The sequence below is a fragment of the Rhipicephalus microplus genome, chromosome 4 (assembly GCF_043290135.1).
Source record: "Rhipicephalus microplus isolate Deutch F79 chromosome 4, USDA_Rmic, whole genome shotgun sequence".
Taxonomy (NCBI): Eukaryota; Metazoa; Arthropoda; class Arachnida; order Ixodida; family Ixodidae; genus Rhipicephalus; species Rhipicephalus microplus.
Genome location: NC_134703.1, coordinates 45152134 through 45167774, shown reverse-complemented (window position 1 = coordinate 45167774; position 15641 = coordinate 45152134). Strand labels below are relative to the sequence as shown.

Sequence of the window (15641 nt, the reverse complement as noted above, 5' to 3'; positions counted from 1 at the left end):
CCGCCGCCAAGGTCACCAGCCGTTCGGTAGCGTGTTACTCAGCTCGCGACTGCTTATGCGCAGAGCTGATAGACAAGCAGACGAGACGACGGTGAGTTAAGGCAAGGTTTATGTACAGCATAGAAATGGAGGCGTTACAGATTCGGTACTGGGACCGACAGCTTAGGGACTCGAAGAGCCGAGATGTCTTCTCTCGCACCCATCCGTCGGCTCCTCTCTGTTAGGAAGCGCACCGCCGATAAGGTTACGAAGGGCGCCACGAAACTCGCCGCTGCCAAAGACACCGGACGCGCCGACTGCAAAAGGGGCTCAAAGCAACGAGAGGCTTCTCTGACACATAAGGTCTACTGCTGGCGAAGCGCTGCAGGGCTTTTTTTATAGGCACCGGATGGATCCTTTGAGTCACCAATGTCCAACAAGAAGCGCCGCTGGCCGTGATGTTAGAATCCTCTAATAGGGCTTGCCGCTGGCCCGCGTCATGCTCACCAAATACGGAGCCCCTGCGCGTGGTTGCACCCAAAGACGAGTGACGTTGCCACGCATTGCGTAAGGTTCGCCAGACTAGAAGGCGCCGATTGCTTCAACGGGCTCGTGGGCTGAGGGAGCTCGCTGTGCGTTGTGTGACCGACCGGTGCTGCCACTTGATGACGTCGTTGAGTTGATCACGTTAGGCGGGCTTGACTGCTGGCCTTGACACAGATTGCCTTTGCAGAGGCATTGACGTTTGGTGTAGAATCCCAGGCGTAACAGGATGCTCGGCAGCGCCACTTTTCTCATCTATACAGGGGCGCTATAAATATTGCACAAGCAAGGAACTCATCCTCGTGTTGCGATGGTTAAGTGAGGGCCATACACAGCTCGGACAGCCGCCGTCATTTTTTTTTTTACCTAACCAATCGCAACCAATCTAGCAGCATCCATCGCCTGGAGCAACCAAGCGACTAACTCCGGAGCGGCGGAAGCGCAGCCGGTCTTCTACGGGCATGCGCCCTGCCTGCCGAGCTTGTCGCGCACGAGCCACAAGTGAGAGAGTGACCGCGCAGTTCTTTTAGACGGCCACACCATGACGATGACAGCGTCGACGAATTAGAGTGTTGTGTGTGTGCACTCATGTTCTTTCTGCTGATGACATTTCTAGAGCACGAGGTAGCGTTCTACGTGCAGGTGTTCTCGCTAAAGCACCAGTTGCAGGCGAAGGCGCTTGTCACGCACGCTGAGCATTTGCGAAGCAAGGAGAGAAACTCTCACACAATCTGATTGGGAAGGCAAGCATGTGCATTGAGGCAATCCATTAGCGTTTATGATGAGCGTGCAATTAAGCAGCCCCACTGCCGCTGACGAGCGAGCGATTACAAGAAGAAATAGTCATGCAATTGCGGGCACGACGAGAGCAGGATTAGGATTTACGTTTTATACGTCCAAGTATTCAAGACGAGAAGTGAATAGCCTCGCGAACTGTGTGTGTGTGTGTGTGTGTGTGTGTGTGTGTGGGGGGGGGGGGGGGGGCTTACGAAACGCTCAACCCCACGACAACAATGCCCCTTTACTGTAACAGCCTCCATTGCGGCGAGCTCTTTTGCGGATGTACTTCTCTGTATGTGCCAGCTGCAGCTTTCCAGTGTCTGCTGTTGACTTGCGATGCCTGTCAGCTTGACAATAAAATTAAGCGACTCGGTCATGAAACTTAATTGGTTTCGCTTTCCCATGATGCACTAACTTGTTCAGTCACAGCCTTCGAGATTTTGTCTGGGACCAGGAATTGAAATGAGCGCTACCATATTTATTCAAAGTAGAGAATTTTACTGCGAAGCTGTCGAATTCTACCCTGCACTGTCATACTAGGAGCAGTAGTGTAGTCCTAACGCAGACCACATGACCAGAGGGTGAAATGAAGTGATAACGATGCTTGAACACATAACACTCGCACCCTTACAGCTTCAGTGTCCTATGGTTTTCACTGTGTCGAACTTGTTTCAATATATTTTATACTTGTGGCACACTTTTTTATTCTTTTTGTAGCAGTATAATGATGTGTTCAACATATATCCACACATTGAATAGATTAACGTTTTATGGATGAAGCAGTCGTAGAAAGTGAACTGTCTGTGCAGGTAGTCAGTGTTTGTTTTGCTGGACTGGATGTACAACGTTACATCCACGTTAACATACAGGCGGCAGATACAATACAGGCGGCTGTCATTACAAGCTCGAATAACGAGCTTGAAAAGAGAATAAAATGCACTTCAGGAACTGGTAAGCTTTGTTTGCTGTACACTTGGTGAATGGGACATGCAAACCGTCTTGAAAACTTTGAATGCAGTTGTATGTGACTTCCAACATATACAGGGTCGACTCCACCTCAGGTGAACACCTCTGCAAGCTGGTAAAACTGAACCACTTATTTGAATTCGCGAGCAAGATGTTCGTTATGAGATGCACAATCATGGTCTTCGTAAGCAGAATAGTACATATATTATTAAACGTCAGCTACTATGGTGCTTTGAATACTACGAGGTGTTCGCTTTAAATGTGAACCAAACTGTAAATTCAACATCAAAGACTTGTGGGACACGAAATTTTCTATGAGCGCTAGCATTTTGCCTTGTGGTTGGCTGCCATATTGTGGTTGGAGAGGGTGGGGGAGCTATGTGGCAAGACAATGCCCTGGCGTTCGGCAAAAGTGAAGCATTTTCCTTCAACGCCGTGGGACTGTAACTTGTTCTTTTGGGGGGGGGCACAGCGTAGCTCTTGAGGCACAATATCCACTCCACCAATTCTATTTAAACCTCCTTAATCGAACTAGCTCATTAGTGCTTACCCGACCCAGCAGGTATCAGCAGCCTGTCGGGCATGGCAGGTGTGGAGCAGGCAAGTCCGTGCTGCGTGGCCCTCGCCTGAATTGGAGTGCTGTGTCCAAACAACCACTCGTAGTGGGTGCCACCGTGCTGCTGGGGCAATCGGTTGATGGCCATCTTCACCTGGAAAGGAAGGAAGCAACAACAGTGTTTATCATTCTGTGATTCACATAGGATAAAAAAAGAAAGAAAAAGACACGTGAGACTTACGGTGGTCGTGTCCGAACGTGGTAGATTCTAAGGCGCGATGAACTGCAAGTTGATGCTATGCTGTGTGTCCAGTGACAGCCACCGCAACAAGCTCTGTTAGTCGGTGCCAGCGGATGCGTTCAGACACTCCGACTGCACCGTGCACCTGTGACGAGGGAGTTTTTTCGAGAGCTTAGAACGCACTTGAGAAGTTTGTTGTTTATACTGGTTAATTTGTACGTTGCATATTGACCAATATTGACATATTGTACATAAGGATATTGACCACTTGAAACCATGCAGTAGAGCATCCATCATTCGTTCAAATGTAGCTGGGGCATTGCATAACCTGAATGGCATCACTTTAAACTGCTAAAGGTCATCGGTGTAATAAATGCCGTCTTTTCATGGTTCATGTCATCAACTGAAATCTGCCAGTACCCCGAATGAAGGTCTATCGAAGAGAAATACTTCGCACCTCTGAGAGAGTCAAGGGCGTCATCTATACGCGGTAGGGGGTACACATATTTTTTTGTTACCTTGTTGAGGTTTCGATAATTGACACAAAAGCGCCCGCTGTTGTCCTTTTTGACGAGCACGACAGGGGAAGCCCAAGGGCTTAAAGATGGTTCAATGATGTTCTGGGCAAGCATCTTGTCAACTTCTCTTTGTATGATTTGACACTCAGTAGAAAAAACACTATAGGGATGTCGCTGTATTGGGTTAGCGTCGCCGGTGTTGATCCGATGCTTCCCAATGATTGTCTGGCCCAGTGGTCGGTCATTAAGGTCATATATGTCTTGATATGAAGCAAGAAGGTTACGAAGAGTGTGCACAAATTTAGCCGGGAAGTCTAATGCGATCATTTTCGTCATGGTGTCGAAAGTAGTTTGGCCCAAATCAGGACTTGTGGGTGATGGCTTATCCCCTGTTAACGCGAAAATATGGTAGTCGCAGGCCGGAGAAAGGGACGCAAGGGAGATACCCTGGGGCAGAACTTGTGAGCATAGCCCGAAATTGTCAGGAGGGAAACATGCGATATTGTCCTTTATACTGATGCATGTATGCGGGAACGTGACGTTTTGCGAGCAGAAGACAGCAGTGTTGCATGGCATGACATAATCACCGTCAGGCATGGGTAGATCAAAAAAGACCGCAATATACATAACAGCTAGAGAGGGTACGTGAACGTAATCGGCAGAACGTAGCATGCTCAGTTTAGGATCACTAGCTCAAAGGCAAATGGGAGGGCGAGTTGGACGACACCTGTAGCACAGTCAATGAGAGCTGAATGGGAGGATAAAAAATAAAGTAGTAAAATGAGTTCATGCGGCCAAATATGGCGTCCGGCAACAGTGACCCGAGCATTACACATATCAGTGACAACTGCAGTTGCACCATCGGCTACGCGAGTACAGCGAGCGGAGCTGGATGGAGTGAAAACCTTCCGTTGTTGTGCATGGAGGTTCGAGCTCATAGTTGACATGTGAGCGCTGGTGTTGACGAGCGCTATGACAGGGGCGCTGTCGACATCTACATCGATCAGGTTGTTGTGTAAGCAGAGAAATTTCGGGTCGAGTCATCACGGCAGGCTCACCTCCAAGAGCTGCGCCCGTTAGTTTTCCGAGGAGAAGCGGGAGGAGGATGGGGAAGGAGAAGGAAGACACTACGGCGAAGGAGAGCGGTATAGTCGTGGAGGCTTCGATGATGTAGCAACGTCATCTTTGCGGGTGGGCAGTCTCGAACTAACAGGAGAACGCCGATTGTTGGAATAGTTGAACCAGGGTTGTAAATTCTAGGTACTATGACAGCGGTGGGAAATACAGCCGATGCTACCACAACAAAAACGAATAGAACTGTCGTCAGGGGTTTGCAACTCCGCCGGGTTCCAGTACCGAGGCAAGCGTACAAGTTTCGGGGCAGATCAGGAGGACAATGTGGACGGCAGTCTCGTCTATTCACTGGGCAGAGCGTCTCGAGTCCTGCGTTGGCGAGCTCCTGGCGTACAAAGGTCTGTATTAAAGCAATCGTGTGGGAATCCTCGTGGCCACAATCGTGCATGAGCACTGAAGCTGCAGCTTCAATTACGCGGCGGATGAGGCGTACAATGTTCTCGCCTGCAGCAGGAGCAGGTAGCAGATAGATGTCCCCGCAAGTAGACGTCGCCGTTGCGTTGGCGTGAAAAATGAGGAGCAATGCAACTAATTTTCACTGCTTCATGGCGCCAATATTCGCTAATTAAGCCGTCAATTGTTGTCAAGTTTCTGAATACCAGGAGAGTAAAAGCATCATTTGCGATCCCTTTTAGGATGTGTGCGACATTTTCAAGTTCCGGCATCTTGTCGCCAACCTTGCGGCAGAGCGCGAGCACACTTCAAATGTATGTCAAGTACGACTGTACAGGTCTGGAGTCGGCACGCGAGTTCCTTCTGTGAAGCTCGACGTCGCCAAATTCGCTTGCTGAATAGATCAATGAGTATGTGCTTGCAAATTTCCCAGCTCGTTATCTCTTGCTCGTGGTTGCAAAACCAAACTTTGATCGTTCCCTCAAGGTAAAAGAGGAGATTGGCCAGTATGAGCATCAGGTCCCAGTTGTACAGAGCGCTCACCCGTTCGTAGAGCAGAAGCAAATCCTTGACATCTTTGTTGTCAGTGCCAAAAAAGGTGCCTGGGTCACGTGGTTGAGTCAGGACGACAGTATATATCGGCGGTTGCGGCGTGGCAGGCCTGACTGGCCGAGGCACAGTTGGAGACGTCTCTTCGTATTCCATTTGAGTAGACATAGCAGGAGCAGCAAAGGAGCATCCGCTATGACGAATCGTTGTGAAGGTTAAAAATGGGAAAACCCGCATTCTCCACCAAAATGTCACGAAGAGCAAAGGTGTCGCAGTGTACATTTACAAGGTAATCATAAACACCTAACGCCAGACAAACAAGGCAAGGCCAAGTCCACCCGGATGTCAGCCAGCATAGTCCTCCTCTTTGCTGTCTTCTTCTTCATCTCCGACAGTGCTTCGCAGCACACCTCATACTTCGAGAATCCAATGGGCACGGAGGCGCGATAGTGGAAACAACGAAAAGCTTATGCATCCGCCTTTTTGCTCTGCAGTTCGCCATCATCGTGGCCAGTGCATGGGTGTCAGGCTTTCCAAACGACTTTCCGCCCTAGGGAGGAATTTGCGAAGCTGCCCCTGCTTCCGTGAACCTGTCCGAGCGCACGAAACGCCCCCTGGAATATTACCAATGCGCAGCCGCAGCAATGAGGTCATCAGCCTTAGACACGAGATATTACCAAGTATCAAGCAATACCTCTTCTTTGGGCACGGAGGCAGGATGGTGGAAACAAGAAAATGCTTACGCATCTGTCTTTTCGCTCTGCAGGTTAGTTACCTTTCGAAATTACCTTCTAGCAGCTTTCAATCATATGATCCTTTCATTGTCGGGCTTCCGTGCCCTGAAGCCGCAAGTGAGTGTGCATTGTATCTTCGACGCCTCCTGCTCCTAGGACGTGACATAGAACCAAATCCTGGTCCTATGACTGAAACTCTGAAAGGGAAGCTTAACTCAGTTTTTGATAGCATGCATGCAATGTATTGTATCATGCGAGTCTTCTCGAATCTGTCAACTAGGTTTTGCTTTTACATGCTCCTTTAAAAAAGATTTCGAATCTCTGACAAAAAGAGTAGGCCAGCTCGAAAGCAAACTGCAATCAATTTTGACACAGCACTCTTCCATGAATGTAGAAAACATTTCGAAGATGCAAGTAATCATTGGTGAATTAAAGTCACTGGTCACAAAGAGAAATTTCGGGGTTCGCCTCGATAATGGGAAGGAGCTTTAGAGAATCCAAAACCGAATAGAAGACTTGGAAAACCACTCACGCCGGTCTAACTTACTTTTTTATGGAGTCGCCGATACTGATGGTTCCGAGTCGTGGGAAGCTTCTGAGAGAATTGTAAAGGAGCTTTGTTCAAATAATTTTGGCATGTTTGTTTCCTCTATTTCTAGGGCCAACCGTCTGGGCCGTTTTTCACAGGATAAAAAGCGTCCAATCATTGCTAATTTTTAATTGCAAAAAAAATTGAGTCAATATTGAGCAAGGGCTTCAAATTGAAAAACACAACACTAATAGCACAAGACTACTCTGAGACTGTGCGTGACCAAACATGCAAATTACTGGAATTTTCGAAGAATTCAAAAAAGGACAGTGACGCTATTCCTCTCGTTTTCAATAAGCTGTTTGTTAATGAAGACGTTTATATGTGGAACCCGAAATCCAACAGTGATAGAAAACTGTCAAGTCGTAAAACCACTTGACGCATCTCAAATGCTCATTCCCCTATGTTCTTGTATCACCAAGCAGTATCCTTATATCAGCCATGAAAGCAGATGAATTATCAATCAATGCCCTTCACCACAAGTACAGGTACCATAAGAAAACAAAACGAAAACGTTCATCCCAAACCTCGAGAGCTAAGGCATCAACCAACCCATCACATGAAATAACTTTTGCAAACGTGAATGCGTGCAGTATAATGATCAAGTTAGATGCTTTAGAATTGTTGCTTATCTGCCTTAAACCCAATTTGTGGCCATTACTGGAATTTGGCTAACAAGTGATACAGAAGACGCTGAACTAACACCCCCAAACTATGTAATGATACGCAAGGCTATACCATGAGGTGGCGGCGTGGCTATCTTTATAAGCAATAGAATCCCTTTCACATGACTGCCAGTTGTAGATGGTGTAGAGGCAGTATTTTCAAATTAAAATTCCCAACCCACGTTATCATTTTTGGGTGTGTATTACTGCGCCCCTTCAACAAGCCATGAGTGTATAGATGCACTGTGCACATATATACGGCTTAACGCATCAAGTCCTAGAGTCATCTTGGTGGGCGACTTTAATCTGTGAGACTTCAATTGGGAAACAATGCAGTACCACAGTGCCTTCTAATAAATCATTTCTGATTTAATTCTTTCCTTAAACTTTTCATGAATAGTGATGCAGCCTACACGTGTACGGGGACACAGCTCGAGTGTGCTAGATTTAACCTTTGTCAGTGATAACTTCGCAATACATGAAGCCAAGTTAGAATTACTAGATGCAATATCATACCATAAGATAACTTATTGTACAATACCTATATATGGCAGAATAACACCTGCTTATGCAGAGGAAACATTTCCAGACCTTAGTAAAGCTGATCACGTATCAATACACGACTTACCGTTCGACGAATTCGCACCATTTCAGGAATAAGCCTCCAACTCCACTGTGACAATAGAAGTGTTGTGGCAGAAATTCAATAAAACTGCTCCTAATTGCTTGCAAAATCACATTCCATTAAAAAGGTAGAAGACTAAAAACATTATTCTGTGGATAAAATGTGACGTTATACATGTAAAAAAAGGTGAAGCGCTTGAGAAAAAAAAATTCAAGAGAAGCCAAACAATTATAGCCGACAAAATACAAAAAATAAAATAGAGGCATCCAAGTCTATTTATTTTGACAAAACTTTACCTCCATTCATAAAGAGTTTCTCAATTATATTTTAGCAATACATGAATCCCAATCTCTGTAAAATGACTCAAGAAACACCTAGAGGAAAATGCCCATTCTGCAAACCATTAAACAGTTATTTGCAATCCATTTTTACAATTGATGACGGTAAACATCCTTACATAGAAATTAGAAACAAGAGATCTTTAAAGCAATCATTCATATCAGAAGCGGGAGTTTCCAACTTACTCTTGAACATGTATGGGGGAAAAAAATTGCAGCATATGCATAGAGTGAATGATGATGAGTGGGGCGAAGCGTCCATCCGTGCTTCTGTTAGTCTGTTTGTGCTTCCGTCCATCCGTACATTCGTGTGCCCGTCTGTCTGTCCGTCCATATGTCCGTCTGTTTGTCACTCACACTAGTGCCACCTGCTGAGTAAGTCATACAACTTGTGATATAGGGTAGGAAAACGAAAGCGAAACTGTCCGATCCCCACGGACGACGACAAAGAAGAAAGCGCACACTGGTGGCGAAAGAGAATGTGCCAGCGTTCAAGGCAGAGCAGCGATCGAGGCAGTTCTTGGCTGGACGTCCGATCCGGAGAACTCATGGGCGTCCTCGGCATGCTGTTCTGTCCTTGGAATCCGGCTGGGTGACTGGCCCAGCGACCAGGTAGTGCGCTGCTGATCCGGCTGCCGTCCCCGACATCTGGGCAACCGTTGGTCGAGGCCTGCAATCCGGCTGGGCGACCGGCCCAGGGTCCAGGCAAGGTGCCGGGGTTCCCGCCGCTGTCCAGAGTGGCTGCGAGTTCTGGTCTCCTGTGGGCCACTGCTTCGGCTGCTGTTTCAGGTGGCTGGCTACAACCCTGGTGTGCTGCTGGGACAAGTGTGATGGCTTCTGAGCTACTGCTGCCGTGCTGCTCAGGTGTGGAAGACAGCCGTGTCAAGGTATGGGCCGACTCACGCTGAGGACATCAGCATGTCGGAGGAGCCTTTTTTACGCTGCAGCATCTGGCCTTTATGAGCGCGCGCTAATAAAGGCCGGATGCTGCACCATAATGCCACCAGCACGCACTGTCTCCGAGCTCGCGATGGAATAAAGCATTTATATGAAAATGAATCGACGTCCTGAAAGAGTGTGCGCGATGCACTCACTCTTTGTGTATATGTTTCCTAAAGAGTGACTCCGGCCGTGCAGGCATGAATGCTGCCCCATCCCAAACGCCATCACCCTTCCCTCAGGGCATTGCATTCGATGTGATAGCCTGTATACAGCTGCGGGCCTAGCGGGGGGAAAATCCTGGAGTAATAATAACTACATAGAGACATGAGCCAAGACAAAGGCGTGTCGCCTTCTTCGAGATTATCGTTGAAAGCCAGCTACAATCCCAGTGCGCCCTCCGAATCGGCCAGAGGAGATAAAACGTGACTTTATGGCCATTTTCTGCAGATTTGGGCTCCGCAGAGGTGTCTTACTGTGCGGAACCGGCTGTTTATTTTGTCGCTGGACACTTTTCCCATGTAGGCGCAGTATTTTCGTTGTTATGAGAGAAAAGACTTATAAACTTCACCCCAAATTTTCCTCGTTTTCTTTTTAGGGTCCTGCGCAGTGTGACAGGCTGTGTAATTGGTAGTGTTGTGACTCTCGTCCATTGGCGCCGTGCTGTCCATGGAGCATAGCCGAGCCGCGTTCCCACGGCCTGAAACCCCAGTGCCTTTCTCTCGGAATGAGCATGAAAAAGCAGGAAGCAACAAGGCCGTGGTTATAAGCCATGGATGTGTCGGGGACCCTTTGTGGACTGGTGGAAGTGATGGGAAACCCCTTGTAGAGGAGGGAAGGGAGGGGGGGGGGGGTACGTAAGTAAATTAACCCAAATTGAGTGTGAAACAGGTGTCTTTCATTGTTACCAAAAACGTCAAACAAATGTGCCACATCACTTCATTTTGGACAGTTCATCAATACCTCGCACAGTCACGCTTAAAGAAAAATGCGTTTGGGGTTTCACGGGTCATAGAAATGGCTTCGCCCATTTGAGAACCACTGCAACACATACACATTTTAACGTGGTGAGTGTGAGTATATAAGTGAGTACTCATCAGTGTGAGTAGGAGTATGAATGTGAGTGAGTACTCGGAGCGTGAGTAGAAGTGAGTATGAACATGAGTGAGTACTCATGAGTGTGATTAGGCGTCAATAGGAACGTGAGTGGGCACTTGTTAATATGAGTAGTCGTGAATATGAATGGAAGTGAGTGAGCACTCAGAGTGTAAGTAGTCGTAAATGTAAACGTGAGTGAGCACACATGAGGGTGTTCAAGTAGACGTCAGTATGAATGTGAATGAGTACACATGAGCGTGAGTAGCGAGCGTGAATGTGAGTAGTCGTGAGTGTGCATGTGTACTCATGAGCGTGAGTCGGTATGCTGCACAGAGAAACGCGGCGACACACGCAGTGAGTTGTCGTGCTGGAGTGCCCTAATGGTGCTGACGTTGTTATCTAGCGGCAGTTGACTAGACAAGCGGTATAAGGCCACACACACACACACACACACACAAGAAAGTTTCATTGCGATATAGTGTTACTTCGATAACAGAGGTTTCAAGTTGAAAGAAAAGAGGAAAGAGAACTAGCTATCAGAAAATGATATTTGACTTTTCTTCAAAAGTTAACTGTCACTCGTGCAAGCATTCTGATCGGCTATTGTGTAGAAAACGATGTCGGATACGCCAAACATCAAGCGGCTGGAATTCTGGTGCTGCGCCTTTCGTGTGCGCTGTGTCTCCTGGTGCAACGGTGCACCATTGCGTCGGCGCCTGTATTGGCGCAGCAGTCACTGGCAGCGGCACGTCCTCTCTGTCTCTCAGAGTGCACTGCTTATTTGATAGTACTCAGTTCCAGAAAGTTTTAGCAGGTTATAGATATACAAAATGCAAATACCGTACTGGACTACGATACCACTCCTCCTCTCTCGCTCTTTGTGATTTCACCGTTCCTGACTCCAGTAAAAGCACCCAAACACCACAAAGGGCTGTAAAATCTTTACTGTGGAAGGGGTCCCGTCTTGTCATTGCCTGTAAGCCTGTCGATGCACCTGTCAATGGGGGTAGCTGTTGCAAACAAAGGAGGAAGCAGAGGCGGCGGGCACAAGCGAGAGCCACGGGCGCTTGCGCGCTCAGTTGTTCCGTTGACCTTTGATGTAGCCAGGTGCTCAAGTCCAGGTCTCCTTCATTTCTCACACTTCGTTTTGGTGCCGAAACCCACCCGGTCGTCTGGCCCTCGACTTTTGACAATGGACCAACTCCGAAGAGTTTGGTTTCTACCGAACTGTCATTATCAAAGCAATGTCGATACTTGACACCCTTCTGGCCAACTCAAGACTCAACGACCCCTGCTTTAAGGCTCCAGGAGCTCTGTGCAATTATTGTCACGAAAAATGCCCACCTAATAAATTTCAACAGAGAGATCCAGGCTTACCTTCACAATGAGGACTTAGAAGCGAACCTGATACAGCCAGCATGTTTGAGGACCAAGTTGCTTGCGCTCAAGGGAGAACTCGCCGCACAACCGAGCCGTAGCCGCCATAGAGTTTCATACAATAATACCTAGAGCGGAATCTGGTGCAAGTGTCTACGCCGACTCTTTAAAAGGCGCTAGTACCCTCAAGGGAATTATAGGAAGTACAGGCTTTGGATCTGGTTCGAATGGATCACGTTCTTGAGATTCGTGATTCTAGTTAGCAGAATGTAAAACAAGGTGATATGAAGTTACATTTAAATTAAACTTGTTTCATTTTTTGTACATAAGATTTATTGCGAAAAATTACATTGACTATGCAGTAGAAGTGAAATTTGGACAAATATAACCACCAGGGTATGCGTTCCTCTGTCACTGCACTCCAGATTTGGCATCAAGGTATAATGAAATATTCTTCATAACATTTTTGTTCTGCTCTCGTAAGTACGCATTATCTATTTACGAGAATAACAGTACAGTATTAAGTGAGAAACAACACTTTTTCTGCGATGCAAAGTACGTCTGTCCGAGTGGTTTTGTTGTGTTGTCGAGTCAGAGGAGCGTGAAGGTGCGTCTACTAAGCTTCCAGTCAATTTAAATGAGTTTTAGCAAGATGCACCTATGAAAAAACGTAAACTCAATGTAATATTCTGCATTGGCACGAGACGCTACATCTATACGCGAACGTGAGTGAATGATGGTTCACTTAAACTGTCAAATACGACTTTTAAAGCTCTAAGCCGGAGCAAATCTCGGACCATAATGGTCTTCAGCCTCTTTGAACAACAAAAACGCTGCTTTTGTGCTTTGAATTGCACCCCACTACCAACGCTGCGTGAAGAACAAAACTGAAACTAGAAAAAAGTATAGATAGTTCGCTAGCTAACCCTATCCAATCTGAAGCCTGTACTTCCCATAATTCCCATCGGGTTACACAATCGCAGCGCCAGATTCTGCTCTAGGTATTATTGTACGAAATTTCATGGTGGCCGCCAACTCCACAAGTATAAGCTGCTGTCTCAAGCACTCTATGGAACAGGCCTCTCAAATCCACATCGCAGCCTGCCGCGACATCGCCTTTGGTCAGCTTTTCGACCCCTCATGCCTCGACATCTAAGCAGGCAGCAAGTTCGTTTTCGTCTGGCCTGTTCACTCATCTCCCTTGGATATCGCAGCAGGCTGCAACTTCACCTTCGACCGGCCTCTCGACTCCTCTCACTTCGACGTCGGAGCAGGCCGCAACTTCCCCTTCAACCAGCCTCTCGATTTCTCTCGTTTTGACGTCGCAGCGGGCCACAACTTGGTCTTCGACAGGCGTCCAGACTTTGACGCCAACAGCAACTCCAACGAGCTTTGGGTACACGCCAAAAGACCTGTCGCTTTCCATGCGACCCACTATGCTTTGGTGCAAGCACTTATCCGCAGGGTACGCCGTATGTAGTTTGATGGCTGAGGGAAATCTTGGGTGCCTTTTGCGCATCGACCACAAGGACCCGGCTTACCGTGGACTGAGCGGCTGCTTACCAAAGCTGTCATATTTTGCAGAACCAGCAAAGCAGTCATAGTTTCCAGAACCAGAACACGAATATCCGTCACACGGCACCATGTACCTCCAGGACTTCCCTCGTGAACAATAACACGCGGAGCCCAACTTCTCGTCCAACATGCTCTTAAGGCCTGATCCTGGTGGTAAGGTCTCCAGTTCGTCTCCCCCCAAGCAAGTCGACGATAGGGAATGCGAGCAGCAGCGCTGCTACGAGCTTCACTCAACTGAGTACATGCACCCCATGACCGTCTACGACACCACCGAACATCGGGAGAAGATGGCACCAGACATCAGAGACCTGTGCCATGAAAACACTGCACAGCCCAACACTGCACCATGTTTATCATGCAGGAGATCGGTGCAAACGAAGACTTGTGAAGCGGACACGCTGTGATCGACAATTTTTCGGGAGACTCATGCAGTGATGTCTTCAAACGTGCCGCCACGACTTAAAATGACGCACTTAAAGACGTCAACTCCCTCTACGCCGTCGTCCGCAATGCCGCGATGGACACTGCCAATGTGCTACCAGCCACAGCACACGTGGACGAACCTCTGCAGCCCTCGAAAGCGGCCGACATTCCCGTCTTTGGCAAAGTCGCCACGCGACAGAACCAGAATGCATGGGCTTCATCGTTGTCCTCGTCGAGCGAGGAAGAAGAATCTATTGCGACTTTTGAAGTTTTTATCCAGCTCAGAAACACTACCCGACTCCCAAAGGGGACAAGCAGCAAATGACCGCACAGCACCTACAAAAGCGTGACATCCAACACCAGCAACACCTGACAAATATCGGTCCCAAGAAGTGCGCAAACTAAGGGAAACCTCGTGAGTCTACGAAAGCAGGCCAAGATCAGACTCGTCCTACTACAAGTGACGTAAGAAGTGCAAAAGCTCTCAGTATGATCTGAAGATGGCAAACAAAGTAACCACATCCTCTGGACATCAAAGCAAGATTGGACTACTGCCTCCGCAGGACCAGCCGCCGCCTCCCCAAGCTACGTCGTTGCCAAGGCCCTTCCGTCACAGTGTAACATAGCCTTGCAAACTCACTCACAGGTTTCTTAAAACGTGCACAAATTTGCCGGCCTCGGTAGGGTGTTACAAATAAAGAAGGAAGAAGGGGTGGGCACCAGTGAGAGCCACGGGCGCTGGCTCGCTCAGTTGTTACGTTGACCTTAAATGTAACCTTGCTCTCTGGTCTGGGTCTTTTTTTTTTTTTTCGTTTCTCACACTTCGTTTTGATAATATTTATATAAAATACTACATGAGCACTTGTACAGTTATTTTTTATTTTGTCTTTGTGTATGTCATTTTTTTACGCTCAAACCTATTCGAGAACGCACTTCAAGCACAGAAAGCTGAAGAGGAGGAGTGCTACCACAGCCCCATGCTGTATTTGCGTACCGTATTTGCGCAACACGCTGTGATAAAAGCGTAACGAACCATGCCCCCCCTCCCCCCGAATGATGTTTTTCGCCATGGTATACCGATAGAAAAATCAAAATTTTCTATCGGAAAAGCTGTATAGAGGCTAGTGTGTATGTGAGTGCACGTGCGTATAAACGCGGACGACTATTCGTGAGGCCGAGTAGGTGTGACGATACATCAGAAGACATTTATGAGAGTGAGTGGCTGTGAGTATAAACTGGAATGAGTACCCATGGGCATGAGTAGGCGAGGGTGAACCTGAGTGAGAACTTATGGTCGTTCGTGGGCCTAAGTACGCATGCGAGTAGCAATGGGCACGAGGTGTGAGTATGCTAGTGAGTGCCTATAATAATTCTGGAGTTTACTGTCCGAAAATCGCCATATGGTTATGAGAAATGCTGTAGAAGAAGGCTCCAGAAATTTGGACAACCCGGGGTTCTTTAACGTGCGCCCAAACCTAAGCACACAGGCCTCAAGCATTTTCACCTCCATCGAAAATGCAGCCGCCATGACCGGAGTGAGTGCCCACGAGTGAGTACGACTGAGTATGAAAGTGAGTGTCTAATAGTGTACGTAGGCTGAGTATGCACAAGAGCGTGTG

General features: G+C 47.6%; 1 protein-coding gene and 1 long non-coding RNA gene across 7 annotated transcripts in view; one reads left to right on the top strand and one right to left on the bottom strand.

The window, feature by feature from the left end:
- The window catches only part of LOC142814254 (uncharacterized), a 46289-nt gene extending 36624 nt beyond the window's left edge, over window positions 1–9665 (top strand). For all 4 annotated transcript variants that reach the window (XR_012894889.1, XR_012894890.1, XR_012894887.1 and 1 more), the window contains one exon: window positions 9011–9665. This is a non-coding gene — a long non-coding RNA (uncharacterized LOC142814254). The remainder of the gene's footprint in view (window positions 1–9010) is intronic.
- LOC119172633 (uncharacterized) overlaps window positions 1–15641 on the bottom strand; it is a 76867-nt gene that overhangs the window by 48525 nt on the left and 12701 nt on the right. Inside the window, exons 5-8 of one of the 3 annotated variants that reach the window (XM_075892678.1) lie at window positions 8276–8320; window positions 6941–6988; window positions 3066–3210; window positions 2819–2978 (exon numbers count right to left, since the gene is read on the bottom strand). In XM_075892678.1, the coding sequence (XP_075748793.1) occupies window positions 2819–2972 (154 nt within the window). In that variant the 5' untranslated portion in view covers window positions 2973–2978; window positions 3066–3210; window positions 6941–6988; window positions 8276–8320. The remainder of the gene's footprint in view (window positions 1–2818; window positions 2979–3065; window positions 3211–6940; window positions 6989–8275; window positions 8321–15641) is intronic. The other 2 variants (XM_075892680.1, XM_075892679.1) reach the window with 2 other exon arrangements.